This window comes from Scyliorhinus canicula, chromosome 13, assembly GCF_902713615.1.
Source record: "Scyliorhinus canicula chromosome 13, sScyCan1.1, whole genome shotgun sequence".
Taxonomy (NCBI): Eukaryota; Metazoa; Chordata; class Chondrichthyes; order Carcharhiniformes; family Scyliorhinidae; genus Scyliorhinus; species Scyliorhinus canicula.
Window position 1 is genome coordinate 28,979,979 of NC_052158.1, and position 24,179 is coordinate 29,004,157.

General features: G+C 50.3%; 1 protein-coding gene across 5 annotated transcripts in view; it reads left to right on the plus strand.

The window, feature by feature from the left end:
* The window catches only part of LOC119976346 (macrophage mannose receptor 1-like), a 156,403-nt gene that overhangs the window by 24,097 nt on the left and 108,127 nt on the right, over window positions 1–24,179 (plus strand). For all 5 annotated transcript variants that reach the window (XM_038816815.1, XM_038816814.1, XM_038816817.1 and 2 more), the window contains exons 4-5: window positions 2,743–3,120; window positions 11,002–11,118. In XM_038816815.1, coding sequence (XP_038672743.1) covers window positions 2,743–3,120; window positions 11,002–11,118 — 495 coding nt within the window. The remainder of the gene's footprint in view (window positions 1–2,742; window positions 3,121–11,001; window positions 11,119–24,179) is intronic.

The window sequence follows — 24,179 nt, forward strand, 5'->3', positions numbered from 1 at the left end:
CCAAATAGTCAGAAACTGGACACAGATCCACAAGTGGAATCTGACGAGCCTGGTGGAGGAAGTCAAAAAGGACCTGTGAAGGTGGGACACACTCATACATAGGAAAAAGACGAGCGACACAAAACAAATTGATCGAGGAATGGGAACTACTGACACGATAGGAACTTAGGCACCTACAAATAAAACACTTCCTCCGCAATGAGACAGTTGGATACCCCTGGGCCCCGCAGACCACACCATCAGAGGACCTGATAAATATGGACAGTAAGGAAGGGAGAAATTGTGAGAAAATGTACGGACAGCTGCTGGACAGGGCCTGAAACCAGACTGAAATAGGGAGACAAACTGGGGACAGAGGTAGGTTGGGGACTCTGGAGCGAAGCACTGAGCAGGGCCAACTCTACCTCCACCTACGCAAGGCTAAGCCTAATGCAGCTCAAAGTGGTGCACAGAGCACATCTGACCAGAACCCGAATGAACAGTTTCTTCCTGGAGGTGGAAGAAAAGTGGGGCCCGGCCAACCACACCCACATGTTCTAGGCCTGCCCAAACTTGCGGGGTTCTGGACAGCCTTCTCCGAGGCAGTGTCCAAGGTTGTGGGGGCGAGGGTGAAGCCATACTCAAATGTGGCAATCTTTGGGATATCAGAGCAGCCAGAGTTACACATGGGGAAGGGGGCTGATGCCCCTGCTTTCGCTTTCTTAATCGCAATCCGGAGAATCCTGCTTGGCTGGCGATCGGCACCACCCACAGCTACAGACTGGCTCGCTGACAAAGAACAAAGAAGAACAAAGAAAATTACAGCACAGGAACAGGCCCTTCGGCCCTCCCAGCCTGCGCCGATCCAGATCCTTTATCTAAACCTGTCTCCTATTTTCCAAGGTCTACTTCCCTCTGTTCCCACCCATTCACATACCTGTCTAGATGCATCTTAAATGATGCTATCGTGCCCGCCTCTACCACCTCCGCTGGTAAAGCGTTCCAGGCACCCACCACCCTCTGTGTAAAAAACTTTCCATGCACGTCTCCCTTAAACTTTCCCCCTCTCACCTTGAAATCGTGACCCCTTGTAACTGACACCCCCATTCTTGGGAAAAGCTTGTTGCTATCCACCCTGTCCATACCTCTCATAATTTTGTAGACCTCAATCAGGTCCCCCCTCAACCTCCGTCTTTCCAATGAAAACAATCCTAATCTACTCAACCTTTCTTCATAGCTAGCACCCTCCATACCAGGCAACATCCTGGTGAACCTCCTCTGCACCCTCTCGGAATTTCTCCAAATGGAGAAGATCACCATCAGAGGGTCAGAAGAAGGCTTCCTCAAAGCATGGGGTCACTTTGTCGGCAGCTTCCAAGCCTGTTTGAAACCAAAAACAACTAGACTGAGGAAAAGACTGACAAGAATACACAACCCTGGGAGAGGGCGGTGGGGGGGGGGGGGGGGGGTGGATGTGGAGGGTGGATGTGGAGGGTGGAGAAAGAGGAGGGAACCTGAGGGAAATGAAGGGAGCACCACAGAGGGAAGGGGAGGGGCCAGAAGACCCACACACATTGCAGACACAGCAGAAAACAAAGGAAAGAAGGGGGTGAAGGGAGAGAGTAGAAGCAAACAGGGAGGATATTAAGGGGTGGACTGTCTCCACCAAATGAAATCAATCCCCTCTCCCTGAGCATGAGAAATCTCTCCTGATTTGTTTCATTGCTGGTCTACACCAGTTGATGAAAGTGGAGCGGAATGTGGAGCAAGCAATTAGTAGGGCAAATAGAACCATAGAATCTCACCAGTGCAGAAGGAGGCCATTTGGTCCATCTCATCGACCCTCTGAAAGAGCACTCTGCCAAAGCCCACTTCCCTGCCCCATCCCAGTAACCCCTTAACCTAACCTACACATCTTTGGACACAAAGGGGCAGTTTAGCATGGCCAATCCACCTAACCTGCACATCTTTGGACTGGGAGGAAATTGGGAGCATCCGGAAGAAACCCACGCAGACACGAAGAGACAGTGCAAATTCCACAGGCCGGGTCCCTGGCACTGTGAGGCAGCAGGACTAACCACTGTGCCTCCGTGTCTTCATTGCAAGAGGACTTGAGTACAGGAGCAAGGATGTTTTACTGCAGTTATACAGAGCCTTGGTGAGACTGCACCTGGAGTATTGTGTGCAGTTTTGGACTCCCTACCCAAGAAAGGACATAGTTGCCTTTGAGGGATTGCAGCAAACATTCGCTAGGCTGATGCTGGAGTTCACGGGACTCCCCTGTGAGGAGAGATTGGTTCGACTGGGCTTGTATTCATTCGCATTTAGAAGGATGAGAGGAGATCTGATTGAAACGGATAAAATTCTAACCGGGCCGGACAGATCAGATGTAGTGAGGACGCTTTCCCTGCTGGGGGTGTCTAGAACCAGGGAAACAGTTTCAAGAATACCGGGTAAGCCATTTAGGACTGATGAGGAAACAATTCTTCTCTGTGGAATTCCTACCAAGAACACTGTGGAGGCCAAGTCACTAAATGTATTCAAGAAAGACATAGATTTTTTTTTAAGGTTTTAATGGCACCAAGGGGTATGTTGGGAGTGTGGTGTTGAGATAAAGGATCGGCCGTGATCCTATAACATGGTGGAGAAGGCTGGAAGAACCGAATGGTGACTCCTGTTCCTATTTCTGTGCTTACAGGTCAAATCTTAAGTCGTTGTTCTTTGGATGGAACGTTAACTGATTTCTCTTTTTTTTTTGTAAAGTGATCTTTCAAACTTGGCTGGATATCGGACCCTCGGAGAAAGAATATCACTTGATCCAAGAGATGAGAAACTGGACAAAAGCTCGGGACTATTGCCAGAGTCAGTACACCGATCTCGTCAGCGTACTGAGTCCAGAGGAGACAGTGGTCATCGCTAACCTGTCAGCAGAAGGGGACAGGACATGGATCGGACTTTATAATGACGAACAATCCTCCAATGGATGGAAGTGGACGACGGGGGAGACGTTCAATTATACCAACTGGACACCTTCGTACCCACGGGAATTCAACACCACCTCTCCCGCCTGTGTTTATACAAACAAGGATCAATGGTTGGACACGCAGTGCGGAATCCTACTGCCCTTCGTTTGTTACACAGGTATGCTGATTTTATTATTCATTCATTCACGGGGGCGAGCATCTCTACTTGAGAAGCTGGTGGTGAGCGCCTTTCCTGAAACATTGAAGTTCATGTTGCAGGTCCACCCATGACTCCACAGTTCCATAGAACCATAGAATTCCTACAGTGCAGAAGAAGGCAATTCAGCCCATCGAGTCTGCGCCGGCCCTCCGAAAGAACACTCTACCCAGGCCCACTCCCCCCCCGCCCTATCCCCTGTAACCTGTTAAGTCATTATAGTTCCAGATGACCATCGACTGCTTTCCCCTTTGAGGGGGAGAGCTTGCTGACTGGTGGTGATTTAACCTGAGGATCACCAAACCACAGGCGAGGGGCAAGGCTTGGAAGTCGAGCATTCATGAATAACCTCAGCCTGGTACGGGAAATGAACCCCCGCTGCTGACCTTGCTCTGCACCGTGAACCAGCTGTCTCGCCAAATGAGCTAAACTGACCCCCTACCCTGTACCTCTTCCTAACCTCTGCATCCCAGGACACTAAGGGGTAATTCAGCTTGGCCAGTCCACCTAACCTGCACATCTTCGGACTGTAGGAGGGAACCGGAGGAAACCCACGCAGATATGGGGAGAAAGTGCAAAACCCTGTCATTGAAGGCCAGAATTGAACCCGATTCCCTGGCGCTGTGAAGCAGCAGTGCTCACGACTGTACCACCATGTACTGCACTGTTTGAAGTGCGGTGAGTTCTCGGACTTTGACCCAGTGACCGTGTAGCGCGGTAACGACGATATATTTCCAAGTCAGGAACTTGTAGATGGTGGAGTTCTCACGCATCTGCTACTCTTGTCCTTCTAGATCAGGGGTGGGCAAACTTTTCCGTGCAAGGGCCACATTCAGAAATTCACAATTTTAAAGGGCCGCATAGTATATTAATTAATAGTCCCGGTTGTAACCAATTAGCGTGCGGCATATACCTCAGCGCTTCCCCCGGCGGCATCCTGCCTTTAGCCCTCTTTTTCTCTACTTTTCAAAAATGGCACTTCACCCGGTTATGATTCTGGGCGCCTCATATAGAAAATAGAACAGTACAGCACAGAACAGGCCCTTCAGCCCTCGATGTTGTGGCGAGCAATGATCACCCTACTCAAGTCAACGTATCCACCCTATACCAGTAACCCAACAGCCCCCCCCCCCCCATTAACCTTATAAAAAAAAAAAAAATTTTTTTTAAATTTAAAATGGGCAGACTGGCAGAAGGCAGAGAGTGGGGATAAAGGGGTCTTTTTCAGGATGGCAGCCGGTGCCTAGTGGTGTGCCTCAGGGGTCTGTGCTGGGACCATAACTTTTCACAATATACATTAATGATCTGGAAGAAGGAATTGAAGGCACTGTTGCTAAGTTTGCAGATGATACAAAGTTCTGTGGAGGGACAGGTAGTATTGAGGAAGCAGGGGGGCTGCAGAAGGACTTGGATAGGCCAGGGGAATGGGCAAAGAAGTGGCAGATGGAATACAATGTGGAAAAGTGTGAGGTTATGCACTTTGGAAGGAGGAATGAAGGCATAGACTATTTTTCTAAATGCGGAAGTGCTTAGGAAATCAAAAGCACAAAGTGATTTTGGAGTCCTTGTTCATAATTCTCTTCAGGTTAACGTGCAGGTTCAGTTGGCCTTTAGGAAGGCAAATGCAATGTTAGCATTTATGTCGAGAGGGCTAGAATACAAGACCAGGGAGGTACTTCTGAGGCTGTATAAGGCTCTGGTCAAACCCCATTTGGAGTATTGTGAGCAGTTTTGGGCCCCATATCTAAGGAAAGATGTGCTGGCCTTGGAAAGGGTTCAGAGGAGGTTCACAAGAGTGATTCCTGGAATGAAGAGCTTGTCGTATGAGGAAATGTTGAGGACTCAGGGTCTGTACTCCTTGGAGTTTAGAAGGATGAGGGGGGATCTTATTGAAACTTGCAGGATACTGAGAGGCCTGGATATAGTGGACAGGGAGAGAATGTTTCCACTTGTAGAAAAAAACTAGAAGCAGAGGACAGAATCTCAGACTAAAGTGGACTCGGTGAGTGTGCTTGTGTGGGGTGTAAACAGCAGTAAGGACCAATTGGGCCAAATGGCCTGTTTCTTTGTCGTACCTTCCGAGTAGTGGGGAGATTGCAGCAGAGTGGCAATGTCGCCAAACTAATAATGAAGATATCACCCCCCGATCTCTCCTCCCCTACACCAAAAGCTCTGGCGGCATGGGTTCAACTCCTACCGTGGAAGACAATGGGACAGAAAGAAAGACAAGGACAAATGTTCTCAGTTTCAGGCCATGAGAGTATTGTGAGCAGTTTTGGGCCCCGTATCGAAGGAAAGATGTACTGGCCTTGGAGACGGTCCAGAGGAGGTTCACAAGAATGATCGCTGGAATGAAGAACTTGTCATATGAGGACCCTGGGTCTGTCCTTGTTGGAGTTTAGAAGGATGAAGGTGAATATTATCAAAACAGAGGATACTGCGAGGCCTGGATAGAGTGGATGTTGAGAGGATGTTTCCAGTTGTAGCAAAAACTAGAATATGAGGGCACAACTTCAGACTACAGGAATGAATCTTTAAAACGGAGACAAGGAGAATTTTCTTCAGTGAGAGGGTGGTGAACTGCTCCTCTGTCTTATGGTCTAGACACTTAGAAAATATCAACGAAGGGCGGCACGGTGGCACGTGGTGAGCCCTGCTGCCTCAATGCGCCGAGGACCCGTGTTCGATCCCGGCCCTGGGTCACTGTCCGTGTGGAGTTGCACATTCTCCCCTTGTCTGCATGGGTCTCACCCTGACAACCCAAAGATGTGCAGGCTAGGTAGATTGGCCACTCTAAATTTCCCCTTAATTCGAAAAGATCGAAAAAATCGATGGCGCATGCCCTTGGTGACGGTTCCCAATCTTGGATACCTTGGATACCTCGATTCAATTTATGTGAAGTTTTGATATCAATTAAGAAGAAATGATGTTGGTGTGTAGGAGGGTCCGGGCAAGTATTGAGCGGTACCTCGAGGTGAATGATACGGGGGAGGTCCAGGTGGGGATGGTCTGGAGAGCCCTGAAGGCAGTGATTCGTGGGGAGCTGATATCCATCCGGGCACACAGGGAGAGGAGCGAGAGGAGTGAGAGGGATAGACTGGTGGGGAAGATGCTGGAGGTAGATAGGAGGTATGCAGAGGCACCAGAGGAGGGACTGTTGGGGGAGAGGCGCAGCCTGCAGGCTAAATTTGATTTGCTGACCACTAGAAAGGCGGAGGCACAGTGGAGGAAGGCACAAGGGGCAGTGTATGAACATGGTGAAAAGGCGAGTAGGATGCTGGCTCATCAGCTCCGCAAGCGGGATGCGGCTAGGGAAATTGCTGGAGTGAGAGACAAGAGTGGGAATGTGGTGCGGAAGGGGGTAGAGGTGAATGAGGTCTTCAAGGACTTTTATGGGGAACTGTACCGGTCGGAGCCAACAGTGGAGAGGAGGGGAATGGAGAGGTTTCTCGACGGGCTATCTTTCCCGAAGGTGCAGGAGGAGCAGGTGGAGGGGTTGGGTGCGCCGATTGAGCTGGAGGAGCTGGTTAAGGGGATCGGGCAGATTCAGTCAGGGAAGGAGCTGGGGCCCGGTGGAGTTTTATAAAATGTTTGTGGACCTAGTGGGCCCCTTGCTGGTGCGGACACATAATGAGGCGTGGGAAGGGGGGACTTTGCCCCCGACGATGTCGCGGGCGCTGATTTCTTTAATCTTAAAGAGGGACAAGGACCCCCAGCAGTGTGGTTCATACAGGACCATATCTCTCCTTAATGTGGATGCCAAGGTGCTGGCAAAAATCCTGGCCACCAGGATAGAGGACTGTGTGCCAGGGGTTGTACACGAGGACCGGACAGGTTTTGTTAAGGGAAGGCAGCTGAACACGAATGTGCGGAGGTTGTTGAATGTCATCATGATGCCGGCGATTGAGGGGGAAGCTGAGATAGTGGTGGCGCTGGATGCGGAGAAGGCCTTCGATAGAGTGGAGTGGGGGTACTTATGGGAGGTGTTGGGGAGGTTTGGATTTGGTGAAGGGTTTATTAGATGGGTGAGGCTGCTATATGAGGCCCCGATGGCGCGTGTGGCCACGAATGGGAGGAGGTCGGAGTACTTCCGGCTTTACCAAGGGACCAGGCAGGGTTGCCCCCTGTCCCCCTTGTTGTTTGCATTGGCAATCGAGCCGTTGGCGATGGCGTTGAGGGATTCAGGGAGGTGGAGGGTTTGGTGCGGGATGGGGAGGAACATAGGGTGTCGTTGTATGCCGATGACCTGTATGTGGCGGACCCGGTGGGAGGGATGCCGGGGGTGATGGAGCTGCTAGCTGAGTTTGGGACCTTTTCCGGCTATAAACTAAATCTAGGCAAGAGTGAGGTGTTTGTGATGCACCCTGGGGACCAGGAGGAAGGAATTGGTAGGCTCCCGCTTAGGAGGGCAGGGGAGAGTTTTAGGTACCTGGGGGTGCAGGTGGCCAGGGACTGGGGGACTCTTCACTAGCATAATTTCACCAGGCTTGTAGATCAAATGGAGGAGGAGTTCAAGAGGTGGGACATGCTACCATTGTCGTTGGCGGGGAGGGTGCAGCCGTCAAAATGACGGTGCTTCCGAAGTTCTTGTTCCTCTTTCAGTGCCTGCCCACCTTCATCCCCAGGGCCTTCTTTAGGAGGGTGACTAGCAGTATTTTGAGCTTTGTGTGGGCGCATGGGACTCAGAGTGAAGAGGGTTTTCCTGGAGCGAGGGAGCGATAGAGGCGGGCTGGCGCTGCCCAACCTTTTGGGGTACTATTGGGCGGCCAATGTGTCAATGGTGCGTAAATGGGTGATGGAGGGGTGGGGGGTCAACGTGGAAAAGAATGGAGATGGCGTCTTGCAGAGGTACGAGCCTGGGTGCCTTGGTAATGGCGCCGTTGCCGCTTTCACCTAAGAGGTATACCACGAGCCCGGTGGTGGCAGCAACCCTAAGAATCTGGGGACAGTGGAGACGGCATGGGGGGAAACAGGGGGCTCGATGGAGGCTCCATTAGGTGGAAATCATCGGTTCATCCCGGGGAACACTGATGGGGGATTTAGGGGGTGGCATAGGGCGGGCATCAGTAAACTGAGGGACCTGTTTATTGGCGGGAGGTTTGCGGGCCTGGGGGAACTGGAAGATAAATTTGGGCTCCCTCAAGGGAACATGTTCAGGTACTTGCAGGTAAAGGGGTTTGCTAGGCGACAGGTAGAGGAGTTCCCTTTGCTGCCCTCGCGGGGGGCGATGGACAGAGCGCTTTCGGGGGTGTGGGTCGGAGAGGGGAAGGTGTCTGACATTTATAAGGTAATGCAGGAGGTGGAGGAGCCGTCAGTGGAGGAGCTGAAGGCGAAATGGGAGGGGGAACTTGGGGAGCAGATAGAGGACGGGACTTGGGCGGATGCCTTGGAGAGAGTCAACTCCTCCTCTTCATGTGCGAGGCTTAGTCTCATCCAATTCAAGGTGCTGCACCGGGCCCACATGTCCGGGACTAGGATGAGTAGGATCTTTGGGGGTGAGGACAGGTGCACCAGGTGTTCGGGGAGTCCAGCGAATCATGCCCATATGTTCTGGGCATGCCCGGCACTGGAAGAATTCTGGAAGGGGGTGGCGGGGACGGTGTTGAGGGTGGTTGGATCCAGGGTGAAACCAGGATGGGGACTCGCGATTTTTGGAGTTGCGGCGGAGCCGGGAGTGCAGGAGGCGAAAGAGGCCGGTGTCCTGGCCTTTGCGTCCCTAGTAGCCCGGCGGAGGATCTTGATGCAGTGGAAAGATGCGAGGTCTCCGAGTGTGGAGACCTGGATCAGTGACATGGTGGGATTTATAAAATTGGAGAGGGTCAAAAGGTGGCAGCCTTTTCTGGACTTCCTGGCTCAAAGATAGGTATCTTGGTCAATAGCAGCAACCAAGGGGGGGGGGGGAGAGAAGGGGGGGGGGGGAGAGAAGGGGGGGGGGGGGGGAGAGAAAGGGGAGGGAGAGAAAGGGGAGGGAGAGAAAGGGGAGGGAGAGAAGGGGGGGAGAAGGAGGGGGGGAGAAGGAGGGGGGGAGAGAGGAGGGGGGGGAGGAGGGGGGGGAGGAGGAGGGGGGGGAGGAGGAGGGGGGGAGGAGGAGGGGGGGGAGGAGGAGGGGGGGGAGACGAGGGGGGAGAGAGGAGGAGGGGAGGATGAGGAGGGGGGAGGGGAGGAGGGCGGGAGAGGGGGAGGAGGGGAGGAGAGGGAGAGGGGGAGGAGGGGGGGAGAGGGAGAGGGGGGGGAGAGGAGGGGGGGAGAGAGGAGGGGGGGAGAGAGGAGGGGGGGAGAGAGGAGGGGGAGAGAGAGGAGGGGGAGAGAGGAGGAGGGGGGAGAGAGGAGGAGGGGGAGAGGGGAGAGGGGGAGGTGGAGAGGGGGAGAGGAGAGGGGGGAGGAGAGAGGAGGGGGGAGAGGGAGGAGAGGGGGAGGAGGGAGGGGGAGGGGGGAGAAGAGAGGGGGAGGAGGGGGGAGAGGGGAGGAGGGGGGAGAGGGGAGAGGGGAGGAGGAGGGGGAGAGGAGGAGGGGGAGAGGAGGAGGGGAGAGGGGGGAGAGGAGGGGGGAGAGGAGGGGGGAGGTGGGGGGGAGAGGTGGGGGGAGAGGGCGAGGGGATGGGGGGGGAGAGGTGGGGGGGAGAGGGCGAGGGGGGGAGGCGGGGAGGGGAGGGGAGAGGAGGGGGAGGGTCGAGGGGAGGAGGGGGGGAGGGGGGGAGAGGAGAGGAGGGGGAGGGGAGAGGAGGGGGCGAGGAGGGGGGAGAGGAGGAGGGGGAGAGGAGGGGGGAGATGGGGAGGAGGGAGGGGGGAGAGGAGGGGGAGGGGGGAGGAGAGGGGGAGGAGGGGAGGAGGAGGGGGAGGGGGAGAGAGGAGGGAGGGAGAGGAGGGGTGGGGAGAAGGGAGGGGGGAGAAAGAAGGAGGGGGAGGGGGAGAGGGGGAGAAGGGAGGGGGGAGAGGGGGGGAGGGGGAGTAGGAGGGGGAGGAGGGAGAGGGGAGGGAGGGAGAAGGGAGGGGGAGAGGGGGGAGAAGGAGGGGAGGGGGAGAAGGAAGGAGGGGGAGGGGGGTTAAGGAGAGGGGGGAGAAGGAGGGGGGAAGGAGGGGGGAGAAGGGAGGGGGAGGGGGGGAGAAGGAAGGAGGGGGAGGGGAGAAGGAAGGAGGGGGAGGGGGGAAAAGGAAGGAGGGGAGGGGGGGAGAAGGAAGGAGGGGAGGGGGGAGAAGGAAGGAGGGGGAGGGGGGGAGAAGGAAGGAGGGGGAGGGGGGAGAAGGAAGGAGGGGGAGGGGGGAGAAGGAAGGAGGGGGAGTAGGAAGGAGGGGGGAGAAGGAAGGGGGAGAAGGAAGGGGGAGGGGGGGAGAAGGAAGGGAGGGGGAAGGGAGGGGGAGAAGGGAGGGGGAAGGGAGGGGGAGAAGGGAGGGGGGAGAAGGGAGGGGGGAGAAAGGAGGGGGGAGAAGGAAGGGGGGAGGGGGAGAAGGAAGGGGGAGAAGGAAGGGGGGGAGAAGGAGGGGGAGGGGGGAGAAGGAGAAGGGGGGCGAAGAGGGGGGGGGGGAAGGGAGGGGGGAGAAGGGTGGGCGAAGGAGGAGGGGGAAGAGAGGAGGGGGGAAGAGAGATGGGGGGTGTTCCTTATTATTGTTTCTATTTTTTCTATGGTTATGTAACTTAACATTGTGTTAATTTAAGTTGTTAATATGTTTTGTTCATTGAGGATGGGCGAATGTTTATGATTGCTATCATTATTGTTATTGTTGGTATTTTATTGCGGTTCGTTGTTGTTATATAAATTCAAAATTTTTCAATAAAAATTATTTTAAAAAATAAGAAGAAATGATGTTTGAATCATCTTGACCTGCAATGCTTGTACTTTGATAGACATGCAATACTTTACCGACACTGTTCCTGTGGAAACCAACAGGCCCGTTTACCAAGCAAGCAGTCAGCTGGGTGCAAGCCCTTTTGATACCATATCGAGAAGGAACCTCAGTCCAAGTAAGCAGTGCTTCAAATCAGTACTGAAATGTATGCTTCGCTTTGGATCACTTGTATGTTTCTTTCTTGTTTTCTTTTGAATTCATAAAGTCATACAGTCAGAGATATTTACAGCATGGAAATAGGCCTTTCGGCCCAGCTTGTCCATGCCACCCAGTTTCTATCAATAAGCTAGTCCCACTTGCCTGTATTTGGCCCATATCCCTCTATACCCACCCAGCCCATGTAACTGTCTAACTGCTTTTTAAAGGACAAAATTGGCCCAGCGCACTGTAATCTCACTTGAATGGGGACTGGTCCTTTCCCTGAGATTCTGGTCCAGTTTCCAACCAGCAGATTCAAAACTGCTTCAAGAAAGCAACTCTACCTTTAAGCTTACCAAGGCAGATCGCCACATCCAATGCTTTCAGCGCACTGGAACAGCTTTTAAAAGAAAACCGGGAAACGTCCTGCAGTCCAAACGAACAAACCAAAAATGTAACCAAAAAACTAAGCCATCTCTCACCTGACAGCCACTGCCCATCTTCACCCACAAATAACATCACTGAAGCCGTGCTACAAGCCATGTGGTAAAACAAAACCTTTTCTAAAGGGGGACTCACATGATACCTCCCCCCCAAGAAAAAAAACCCCATCAACTTCAAAGAATTTCACTTATCAAACCTTATCACTGCCACATTACTTGTTTAAAAAATGTTTTTCTCATTTTTAACCGCTAGGTATAAAAAAAACAGTGAACAACACACACCCAACCAACAACCAAACCCAGCTAACCTGGCTTACATACACATTTCCCCAATACCAAATTCCCCACTAAGCCACCTCACCCAACCCCCATGCCTCTCCCTATACTCCCCCCACTGCTGACAGCTTAATTTTTCCCAAAGTAGTCGACAAATGACTGCCACCTCTGGGCTAACCCTAGCATCGAACCCCACAGGGCAAAATTAATCTGCTGAAGCCTGAGAAACCCAGTCATGTCGCTGACCTATACACCAGATATCGGGGGTTCCAAGTCCCTGCACGCCAACAAGATTCATCTCCGGGCTACCAGGGAGTCAAAGGCCAAAACATCGGCCTCTCTCACCCCCTGGACTCCTGGGTCTCCCGACACATCAAAATCGCCACCTTTGGACTTGGGACCACCCTTGCCTTCAGTCCCTCTGACATGATGTCAGCAAACCCTTGCCAGAATCCCCTAAGCCTTCGACATGCCCAAAACATATGGACATGATTCGTAGGCCCTCCTGCACACTGCCCACACCTATCCTCCAACCCTTCAAAAAACCTGCTCATCCGGGCCACAGTCATGTGCACCCTGTGAACCACCTTAAATTGTATCATCCAAGTCTGGCACACGACGAGGATGCATTAACTCGCCTCGGGGCATCTTCCCACAGCCCAGCCTCGAACCCCCTACCCAGCTGTTCCTCTCCCTTTCACTTCACTCCCACTCCATGAGCTCTTCATAAATTTGTGATACCTTCCCCTCCCCCAATTCTGTTTTCGACACCACCTTATGCTGTAACCCTTGGGGTGGTAAGTACAGAAAGGTCGAAACCTGCCTCCGCACAAAGTCCCTCGCCTGCAAGTAGCGGAACCTATTCCCACCAGGCAGCTCGAACTCCTCCTCCAATAACTCCAAACACGAAAAGCCCCATCTGTAAACAAATCCCTGAACCGCTCGATTCCAACCCAACCCCAAAGCAAAACCGGTGGTTTCCACAAATTAGTGCTCACACCGGCGAACCCCCCAAACCCATGTGCTTCTGCCACTGTCGCCACACCCTCGGGGCAGCCACTGCTACCGGGCTTGTGGAGTACCGAGCTGGCGAGAATGGCAGAGGCACCAGATTGGCAGTGCCCCTCAACTTGTGCCCCTGCATGTGGCCGCCTCCACCTACTCCCACACCGACTCCTCCCCCCACTACCCACTTCCCGACCATCACCATGTTCGCTTCCCCATAATAATTTATAATGTTCGGAAGAGCCAGCCGAATTCCTCTAGGATCCCCATAATCCCTTCAATCCCTCCCAGTGGGTCCAAAATGTACAGAAGCAGGTCGTTCGCATAAAGCGAGACCCCGTGCTCCATCCACCCCGTACTATCCCTGCCAGTCTTCTGATGTTCTCAGCTCCATCGGCAACGGTTCTATAGCCAGAGCAAAAAACAGTGGGGAGAGTGGACATCCCTGCCTCGTCCCCCGGTGCAGCCTAAAATAGTCCAAACTCATCTGGTTTGTCTGCACACTTGCCACTGGTGCCTGATACAGCAACTGGACCCAATCCACTCATATAACCTGCTGTAGAAATCTCTAAACACCCCATTCACCCCCACAGGGACCGTGTTTTCCCCCCCCTTGTCCTTCACTTTCCCGATCTCCCTCGCTGCCTCCTGCTTCCTCAACTGGTACGCCAGCATCCTGCTCGCCTTCTCACCATTTGGTGCACTGCCCCTTTCGCCCTTCTCTGCTGTCCCACCATCTTCCCCGTGGATAGCAACCCAAACTCCATCTGCAGCTTCTGCCGCTCCTTCAACAGCCCCACCTCTGTGGCTTCCGACTTCCTCCTGCAGGATCTCCTCCACTAGCCTTTCCACCTCCGCCCGCTCTTCCTTCTCCCTGTGTGCCAGTATCGGTATGAACTCCCCTCTCACCTCAAAGCCTCCCATACCGTAGCCGCCGAAACCTCTCCCATGTCATTTATCTCCACATACCTTCAAATGGCCTTCCTCACCCGCTCACACACTTCTTCCTCCTCCAGCAGCCCCACATCTAACCTCCATTACGGGCGCTGACCTCCCCCCGCCATTACTCACCGAATCCACCAATGCGGGGCGTGGATGACACCACTATCGCTGAGTATTCCACGTCCACCACTCCTGCCAGCAATGTCTTATCCATAATAAAAAAGTCAATTTGGTCGTACATCTTGTGCACATGGGAAAAGAATGGAAATTACTTCACCTTCGGCCTCCCAAACCTCCACCACACCCCCCGCCCAAGTGCTCCATGAGCCCCCTTAGCTCCTTCGCTGCTGCCGATACCCTCCCTGACTTGGAGCTGGACCGATCCAACCTTGGATCTAGAACCGTATTAAAATCCCCAACCCATCACCAGCCGGTGCGAGTCCACATCGAGGATCTTCCCCAACACCTGCATCATAAACTCTATATCGTCCCAGTTCGGGGCATAAATATTCTCCAATACCACCTCATCCCCTCCAATTTCCCATTCACCAGAACATATCTCCCCCCCCCCGAGTCTGCCACTATAGTTCCCACTTCGAACGCCACCAGCTTATTAATCAAAATTTTCATCCCCTCATTTTGGTATCTAACCCCAAATGAAAAACATGGCTTACCCACCCCTTCCTCAGCCTAGTCTGGCCTACCACCCTCAGGTGTGTCTCCTGTATCATTGCCACGTCCGCCTTCAAGCTTTTCCAATGCGTGACACATAGGCCCTCTTGACTTGCCCATTCAACCCTCTCACGTTCCATGTGATCAGCCTGGTCGGGGTGGGGGGGGGGGGGGGGGGGGCGCCCTTTCTGCCGATCAATCATAGCCTGTCCTGGGCCAGCCTCCAGCCCGCATCCAGGACCTCCTCAGGCATGCTCTCGGACGCCAACCGTCATCGACCCTCCCCGTACCACCTTTTAGAAACCTTTTCCCTATCAGCAGTTCACCCTCCCCTTCCCCCATCACAAAACAACAACCGCATCCACACACTAACTACCTGCTCACCCCCACTGCGCTTCTGTGAACTAGCCTGCCCAGCTAGCCATGCAGACCCTGCCCATTGCACCTAGTATCCTACCCCCCACTGATTCCACTCTTTCCCCTCCTCCCCCCCCCCACTCCCCACAGATATCACTCTTTCCCCCCCCTCCCCCCACCGCTCCCTCTATCCTCCTAGTGCAAACTGAACAATCCCCACCAAACACAAAGAAAAGAGCAACCCACCATCTCCCATTCCCATCCAAAAGAAACAAACCCAAACAGAAAACAAAACGATGGCCCCAAACACAGTGCAAAACAAACCCCACAGGGCTGGAGCAGGAAACTCTCCTCCAAAGATCAATGTCCTCCTCCCATCAGTTCATTGTCTCGGACGAGCTCCACCACCTCCTCCGGCATCCCAAAGTAGAGTTCCCGACCTTTATATGTACCCACAGGCACGCCGGGTACAACATTCCAAACTTCAGTCCCAATAACTTTTGTTTTCATCCCGTAGGATCATTTGTCCATATCCAATTGTATGGTCAAGGAATGTGACTTGAGCTTTGCTAAACTCACTTTTGGCTAGGTTTACCACCAAACCCACACCCTGAAGTCGGTTGAATAACTCCATGAGATGCTTCAAATGTTCTTTCCATGTCTGACTAAAAATCACCAGATCGTTTATGTATACCGAACAATTGGGTAATCCTGAAATGACTTTGTTAGTTAACCGTTGAAATGTGGCTGGGACGTTTTTCATGCCAAATTGAATTGGTATATACCATCTGGAGTCACAAAAGCTGAAATCTCCTTCACCCTTTTGGATAAAGATACCTGCCAGTAACCTTTAAGTAAACCCAGTTTGGAGATAAAAGTTGATTGTCCCACCTTTTCAATACAGACCTCCAGCCGTGGAATACGATAAGAGTCTGTTTTTGTAACTGCATTATCTTTTCTATAGTCCACACACAATCAGTGGATACCGTCCAGTTTTGGTATCATCACTACAGTTGAGCTTCACTTGCTACAACCCACAAGCATACTTTAAATTTCCTTTTGAACCTGTGCCAATTTTAAAGGGTTAAGTCCATATGGATGCTGTTTAATTGGAACAGCATTTCCGACATCTACATCATGTATAACCATTTTAGTACTTTCCAACTTATTTCCACAAACTTGCCCATGTGATAGTAATAACCCTTTCAAGTCAGTTTGTTTTTCCTCTGGAAGGTAACTCCATAATTTATCCAAATTTTATGAACATCCTCGTTATCCAATTTATTTTGTGGAATGCTAAATTCAGAGTCATCTGGATTCGGTTCTTCACTTCATAATCACTAAAACCTCTTCCTTTTGCCCTCCTTTCCTTTCAAAATACCTTTTAAGCATATTCACATGACACACTTGGTGAGTTTTCCTTCTATTTGGCATTCTTCCCAAATAATTCACCTCACTCAATTCACCTTGCTGTTAAACGTTCACCTACCACTGGTAACAATACTAAAACGTTATCTCCACTAGCAAAACTATGAACTTTTGATTTCTTGTCCGCTTCTTTCATCACATGCTGTGCAACTTTTAAATGTTGTCTAGCCAATTCCCTTTAACCATTCCCTAAAATTTGACACTGAATCCAATAATGTAGTTTCAGACTGCTCACTCACCAATTTCTCCTTAATCAATTTAAATGGTCCTCTCATCTCAATGACCAAAATCAGTTCAAAGGGACTGAATTTGGTTGACTCATTAGTTGCATCCCTGTTTCCTTTAAATTTAGAGTACCCAATTATTTATTTTTCCAATTAAAGGGCAATTTAGTGTGGCCAATCCACCTAACCTGCACATCTGGTTGGGGCTGGTTTAGCACACTGGGCTAAATCGCTGGCTTTTCAAGCAGGCCAGCAGCATGGTTTGATTCCCGTACCAGCCTCCCCGGACAGGCGCTGGAATGTGGCGACTAGGGGCTTTTCACAGTAACTTCATTGAAGCCTACTCTGACAATAAGTGATTTTAATTTCATCTTTGGGTTTTGGGGGTGAAACCCACATAGGCATGGGGAGAAGTGAAAACTCCATATGGACAGTGACCTAGGGCCGGGATTCGAACCCGGGTCCTCAGCGCCATAGTCCCAGTGCTATCCATTTGCGCCACAGGCCACCCTGAGTGCATCCCAAAGTACAAACAGTACGAATGGAATTCCTTTATCCCAATCCTCTGGATGATATTGACAACAAGCCCTTAACATTGTCTTTAACGTTTGATACCACTGTTCTAACACTCCCTGCGATTCTGGAAGATACGCAGTGATTTAAATTGTTTTACTCCTATGCTATCCATAACCTCCTTGATTAACTCTGATCCAATTGTATTTGTGTGGATAGCCCAAATCTAGTAAAAAATTTAGGTAACTCCTCCACAATCTTTTTAGCTATAATATTGCATAATGGAATCATAGAATTTACAGTGCAGGAGGCCATTCAGCCCATCGAGTCTGCACCGGCTCTTGGAAAGAGCACCCTACACAAGGTCAACACCTCCACCCTATCCCCATAACCCAGTAACCCCACTCAACACTAAGGGCAATTTTGGCCTCTGGAAAGCTAGTAGACGCATCCATTATAGTCAAAAGATATTGATTCCCACTTTTTATTTTAGGAAGCGGTCCTACACAATCAATTAAGACTCTTGTCAACGGTTCCTCAAATGCTGGAATGGGTATTAACAGCGCTGGTTTTATCACCGTTTGAGGTTTCCCTATCACTTAACATGTGTGACATGATCGACAAAATTTAACTGCACCTTTATGTAGTGCAGGCCAATAAAAGAGTCTTTGTATTTTAGTGTGAGTTTTCCTTATTCCCAAATGACCTCTTACTGGTACCTCATGTGCTACTCTCAACAACTCCTTTCTATACCCTATCGGCAATACTACTTGAAGAATGTCTGTCCACTTTCCTCTGCCTCCATATGTAAAGGTCTCCATTTTCTCATCAAGACATAATTTTTAAGGTAATAACAGTCTGGTATACACTCAGATTCCTCTTCTACGTATGCGTTCTGATATGTCCGTTTTCTTTCTCTATCTTTCTGTTGCAACTCTGGCAACTTTCTGAACTAAAAATATCACCTCATCCTCCACCTGTTCTTGTTCTTTTCCAACTATCTGATCAAAAATCGTTTCTGATAATTGAACTTCAACTTTAGCTTCACTCTTTGATTTCTCCTCTTGCGACCGTGTTACTACACAATCAGAAAATCCCAGGATATTTGTCCTTCAACAATTCAGTTGTTTGATTTTCTACTGGCTTATCCACCACAGTAGGCATCACTCCCACCTACGATCCAGCTATAACATTACCCAAGATAAACTGTATTCCTGGACAAGATAATTTCTCCATTACTCCTACTACCACTTCATCACTCTTCACTGGACTCCAACCTCACCTTGTATATCCAAACATTACTCTTCCCACCCAGAATTCTACATATTACCACCTTTTCTGGTAAAACTAAATAACTCCGTATCTCTTACCATCAAAGATTGACTTGCTCCCATATCTCTTTAAAATTTTGACTTCTTTACCCACTCCTCCTGGTGCATATGAGTAAATTTTACCCACACAAGTAAATTCTTGATCTGGCACCTTCTTGTCAATCATCCCTTGATCAGGCTGTACATTCTTTTGCACTTCCTTCACTTTATTTGGGCTTTCTTTTGCCATTTTCACAAACCCTACTGGATCAATCTGTTTTACCACATTAGCCTTTGCAGTGCTTTTCTTAAACCCCGAACATAAGAACATAAGAACATAAGAACTAGGAGCAGGAGTAGGCCATCTGGCCCCTCGCGCCTGCTCCGCCATTCAATGAGATCATGGCTGATCTTTTGTGGACTCAGCTCCACTTTCCTGCCCGAACACCATAACCCTTAATCCCTTTATTCTTCAACACTGTGACTTTACATGGCTCAGTGTATTACAGTAAAAACATCTGAAACTTTTCATTTCTCTACCACCTCCTGGATTTATTTTTTAATCTGAGATACACGATCCTTATTATCCCTCATTAGATCCCCTTTGCCTTTACCACCCGAGTATTTCTCTTTTTCCCCAGTTTCTATCCCTCACAGGCTGAAACTAATGTTGGAAAGTAAACTTTGACTTATGAACTAATTTATAATCATCTGCCATTTCTGCTGCTAATCCTGCAGTTTTAACCCTCTTCTCTTCCACATGAGTTCTCACTAAATCAGGAATTGAATTTTTAAACTCCTCCAAAATTATAATTTCTCTAAGAGCTTCATACGTTTGGTCTATTTTCAAAGCCCTCATCCACCTATCAAAATTACTCTGTTTGATCTTTTCAAACTCCATATATGTTTGACCAAGTTCATGCCTTAAAATTTTAAACCTTTGTCTGTAGGCTTCAGGCACCAGTTCATATGTACCTAAGATGGATTTTTTTCACCTCCTCACACTTCCCAGATCCCTCCTCTGATAGTGATGCAATCGCTTCATGAGCTCCACCTACCAACTTTGTTGAATCAGTAATACCCACATGTCTTGTGGCCATTTCATTTGTTTAGCCTTCTCAAATGAAATGAAAAAGGCTTCTACATCCTTCTCATAAAACCTTGGCAATGCTTGGACATATTTAAATAGATCCCCACCAAGCTGACTATGAAGCTCTTACACTTTCTCACTATCTTCATCACTATCCTTGGACTATATTTTTCTGTTTACCTCCACCAATTTTAATTGATGTTCACTTTAAAAAAAAAAAAATCTTTATTGTCACAAGTAGGCTTACATTAACACTGCATTGAAGTTACTGTGAAGTTACTCTGGTCGCCACGCTCTGGCCCCTGTTCGGGTACACTGAGGAAGAATTCAGAATGCCCAAATTACCAAACAGCATGTCTTTCGGGACTTGTGGAAGGAAACCGTGGAAGGAAACCAGACCATCCAGAGGAAATCTCTGCAGGCACTGGGAGAATGTGCAATCTCCGCATGGACAGTGACCCAAGCCGGGATTTGAACTTGGGACACTGGCACTGTTGAGCAACAGTGCTAACCACTCTGCTACCCTTTCACGGCCAATTTCCGAAGTTCAAAGTTTCTTTCTTTTTCCTTTTCCTCTCTCTCCTTTTCTTTTTCCTTGATCTGTAATTCAAGCAGCTTTAATTCTTTTTCATGTTCAAGCTGTTTCATATTTAATTGAATTCTTGACATTTCCAATAATTTGGATGATGTCTCAGGCAATTGTAAATGCTCAACTACCGCTGCAATTAGTCTCCTTTTTGTACTCAGTCAGGCAATGTTAACTGTAATGTTTTTGCCAATTCTAAAAGCTTTGTTCAAATGTCTCAGCTAGGGGCATCACAACAGTACAGAGAGAGGAATTATCCAAGGGTTCGCCCACTGAGTCTATATGGGTAGAACTGAAAAATAAGGGTGAGATCACTTTGGTAGGACTGTACTAGAGGTCCCCAATTAGTCTCCCACAAGTCCAGGAATACATTTCATCAGGTCCCGGGGATTTATCTGTCTTGATGCGCTTTAATACCTCCAGCACCTCCTTCTCTGTAATATGTACACCCCTCAAGACATCACTTTTTATTTCTCCAAATTCCCTAACATTCGTGCCTTTGTCAACAGTATATACTGATGAGAAATATTCATTTAGGGCCTCTCCCATCCCTTGTGGATCTGCACATAGATGACCTTGTAGAGGCCCTACCCTCTCCCTAGTCACCCTTTTACGCTTTATGTTTCTGTAAAGGCTCTTTGGATTTTCCTATGCCTTATCTGCCAAGAGAGTCTCATGTCCCCTTTTTTCCTCCTGGTTTCTCTTTTTTTTTTTTTTAGAACAGTACAGCACAGAACAGGCCCTTTGGCCCTCGATGTTGTGCCAAGCAATGATCACCCTACTTAAACCCACGTAACCCGTATACCCGTAACCCAACAATCCCCCCATTAACCTTACACTACGGGCAATTTAGCATGGCCAATCCACCTAACCCGCACATCTTTGGACTGTGGGAGGAAACCGGAGCACCCGGAGGAAACCCACGCACACACGGGGAGGACGTGCAGACTCCACACAGACAGTGACCCAGCCGGGAATCGAACCTGGGACCCTGGAGCTGTGAAGCATTGATGCTAACCACCATGCTACCGTGAGGCCCCACTCTACTCCGACAAACCTATACTCTTCAAGGGATCCACTTGATCCCAGCTGCCTATGTATTTCATTAGCCTCCTTCCTTTTGACCATTGCCTCAATATCCCAAGTCATCCAGGGTTCCCTACTTCCACCAGCCTTGTCCTTCACTCTATTCGGAATGTGCTCACCCTGAACCCCAGTTGACACCTTTTGGAAAGACTCCGACTTCCCAGCTGTCCCCTTACCTGTAAACAGGCTCCCCCAATCAACTTTTGAAAGTTACCACCTAATAACCTCGAAATTACCTTACTTGAGAAAGGACGTACTGGCGCTGGAGGGTGTGCAGAGGAGATTCACTAGGTTAATCCCAGAGCTGAAGGGGTTGGATTATGAGGAGAGGTTGAGTAGACTGGGACTGTACTCGTTGGAATTTAGAAGGATGAGGGGGGATCTTATAGAAATATTTAAAATTATGAAGGGAATAGATAGGATAGATGCGGGCAGGTTGTTTCCACTGGCGGGTGACAGCAGAACTAGGGGGCATAGCCTCAAATAAGGGGAAGTAGATTTAGGACTGAGTTTAGGAGGAACTTCTTCACCCAAAGGGTTGTGAATCTATGGAATTCCTTGCCCAGTGAAGCAGTTGAGGCTCCTTCATTACATGTTTTTAAGGTAAAGATAGATAGTTTTTTGAAGAATAAAGGGATTAAGGGTTATGGTGTTCGGGCCGGAAAGTGGAGCTGAGTCCACAAAAGATCAGCCATGATCTAATTGAATGGCGGAGCAGGCTCGAGGGGCCAGATGGCCTACTCCTGGTCCTAGTTCTTATGTTCTTATGTAAATTGGCCTTGACCCAATTTAGAATATTAACTTTTGGGCCAGGACTATCATTCTCCATAGCTATCTTAAAACTAATGGAATTATGGTCACTGGTCCCAAAGTGATACCTCACTAACACGTCCATCACCTGTCCTTCCTTGGGCGCGATTCTCCGCTGCCCAGGCCGGGTGGGAGAATCGCAGGAGGGCTGCTCTGGCACCCCCCGCGATTCTCTCTTTTCCCCCCCCCCCTCCAAAAATGGCGTGTCGCATTTTGCGACAGGCAGCTCGGAGAATTGCGGGTCGCCGTTTTTCACGGCGACCCGCGATTCTCCGGCCCAGATGGGCCGAGCGGCCTGCCGTTCCCGACCTGTTCACGCCGGCGGCAACCACACCTGGTTGCTGCTGGCGTGAACAGGGCGCCAAAGGTGAGTTTGTTGCTTGTGGGGGTGGAGAGGGGAGTGAGCACCACGGCCGTGCTCGGGAGGGGACTGGCCCGCGATTGGTGCCCACCGATCGTCGGGCCGGCGTCTCCAAAAGACGCACTCTTTCCCCTCCGCCGCCCCGCAAGACCAAGCCGTCACATCTTGCGGGGCAGCGGAGGGGAAGACGGCAACCGCGCATGGCACCGGCCAACCTACGCATGCACGGGTTGGCACCGGCCAACCTATGCATGCGCGATTGATGTCATTGGGCGCCGCCGGCCGCGTCATTCACGGCGCGCCGGGCCTTGACGCCAGCGACAAGGCTCGGTGGCCGAGGTTTACAGAACGCCGCTCCTAGCCCCCCGGGGGGAAGAATAGGGGGTGAGGAGCGGCCTCCGACGCCGTCGTGAAACACTCCGGGTTTCACGACGGCGTTGGGCGTCGCGGAGAATTCCGGCCCTTATTCCCCAAGAGGATGTCAAGTTGTGCCCCCTCTCTAGTCGGGCCATCCACATATTGAATGAGGAATTCTTCCTGAATACACTCCACAAATTTCTCTCCATCCAAACCCCTCGTGCTACGGCTGTCCCAGTTAATGTTGGGAAAGTTAAAATCCCCTACTATTACCACCCTATTTTTCCGGCAGCTATCTGTAACCTCCTTACATATCTGCTTCTCGATTTCCCACTGACTATTTGGGGGCCTATAGTACAGTCCTATCAAAATGATCTCACTATTCTTATTTTTCAATTCTACCCATGTAGACTTAGTGGGCGAACCCTTGGATAAATCCTCTCTCTGTACTGTTGTGACGTCCCTAATCAAAAACCCAACTCCCCCACCTCTCCTCTCTCCTGTTCTATCTTTCCTTTAGCATCTGTTCCCCGGAACATTGAGCTGCCAGTCCTGCCCTTCCTTTAGCCATGTTTCAGTAATAGCTTTAATATCCCAGTCCCATGTACCTATCCATGCCCTGAGTTCATCTGCCTTGCGAGTTAGGCCTCTTGCATTGAAATAAATGCAGTTCAATCTGTTTCTCTGCCTTCCACTTTTCTCCTTCCTGACTTTTTACTACCCTCTGAATTCCTGCATTGGTTCCCATCCCCCTGCCACATTAGTTTAAACTGTCCCCAACAGCGCTAGCAAACAACCCCCCCAAGATCATTGGTTCCAGTCCTGCCCACATGTAGACCGTCTGATTTGTAAAGTTCCCACCTCTTCCAGAACCGGTTTCATTGTTCAAAAATCTGAATCCCTCCCTCCTGCACCATTTGTGAAGCCACACATTTGTCCTGTCTATCCTGACATTCCTACTCTGCCTAGCACGTAGCACTGGTAGCAATCCCGAGATTACTACATTTTGAGGTCCTACTTTTTAGTTTAGCTCCTAACTCCCTAAATTCAGCATGTAGGAACTCTTCCTGTTTTTTTACCTACATCGTTGCTGCCTATACGCACCACAACAGCTGGCTGTTCACTCTTCCCCTTTAGAATGACCTGCAGCCGCTCTGAGATATCCAGGACCCTTGCACCCAGGAGGCAACATACCTTTCTGGAGTCTTGTTTGCGTCCGCAGAAACACCTGTCTACTCCCCTTACAATTGAATCCCCTATCACTATAACTCTACCACTGATTTTCCTGCCCTCCTGCTTTGGGCAGGTATACCTGTTTTGGAGGGGGGGGGGGGGGGGTGACCGCAGAGGTCCCTGTACTGCCTTCCTACATTCCCCACTCAGTACACTTTATCTGCGGTGTGACCAACTCGCTAAACGTACTATCCAAGACTTCCTCAGCATTGTGGATACTCCAAAGTGAGTCCATCCACAGCTCCAGAGCCACCAAGCGGTTTCACTCCTTGCACGTGAAGGAGCCAGGGTCAGTGGACGAGTCCCTGAACTCCCACATCGCACAAGAGGAGCATGACACGGGTC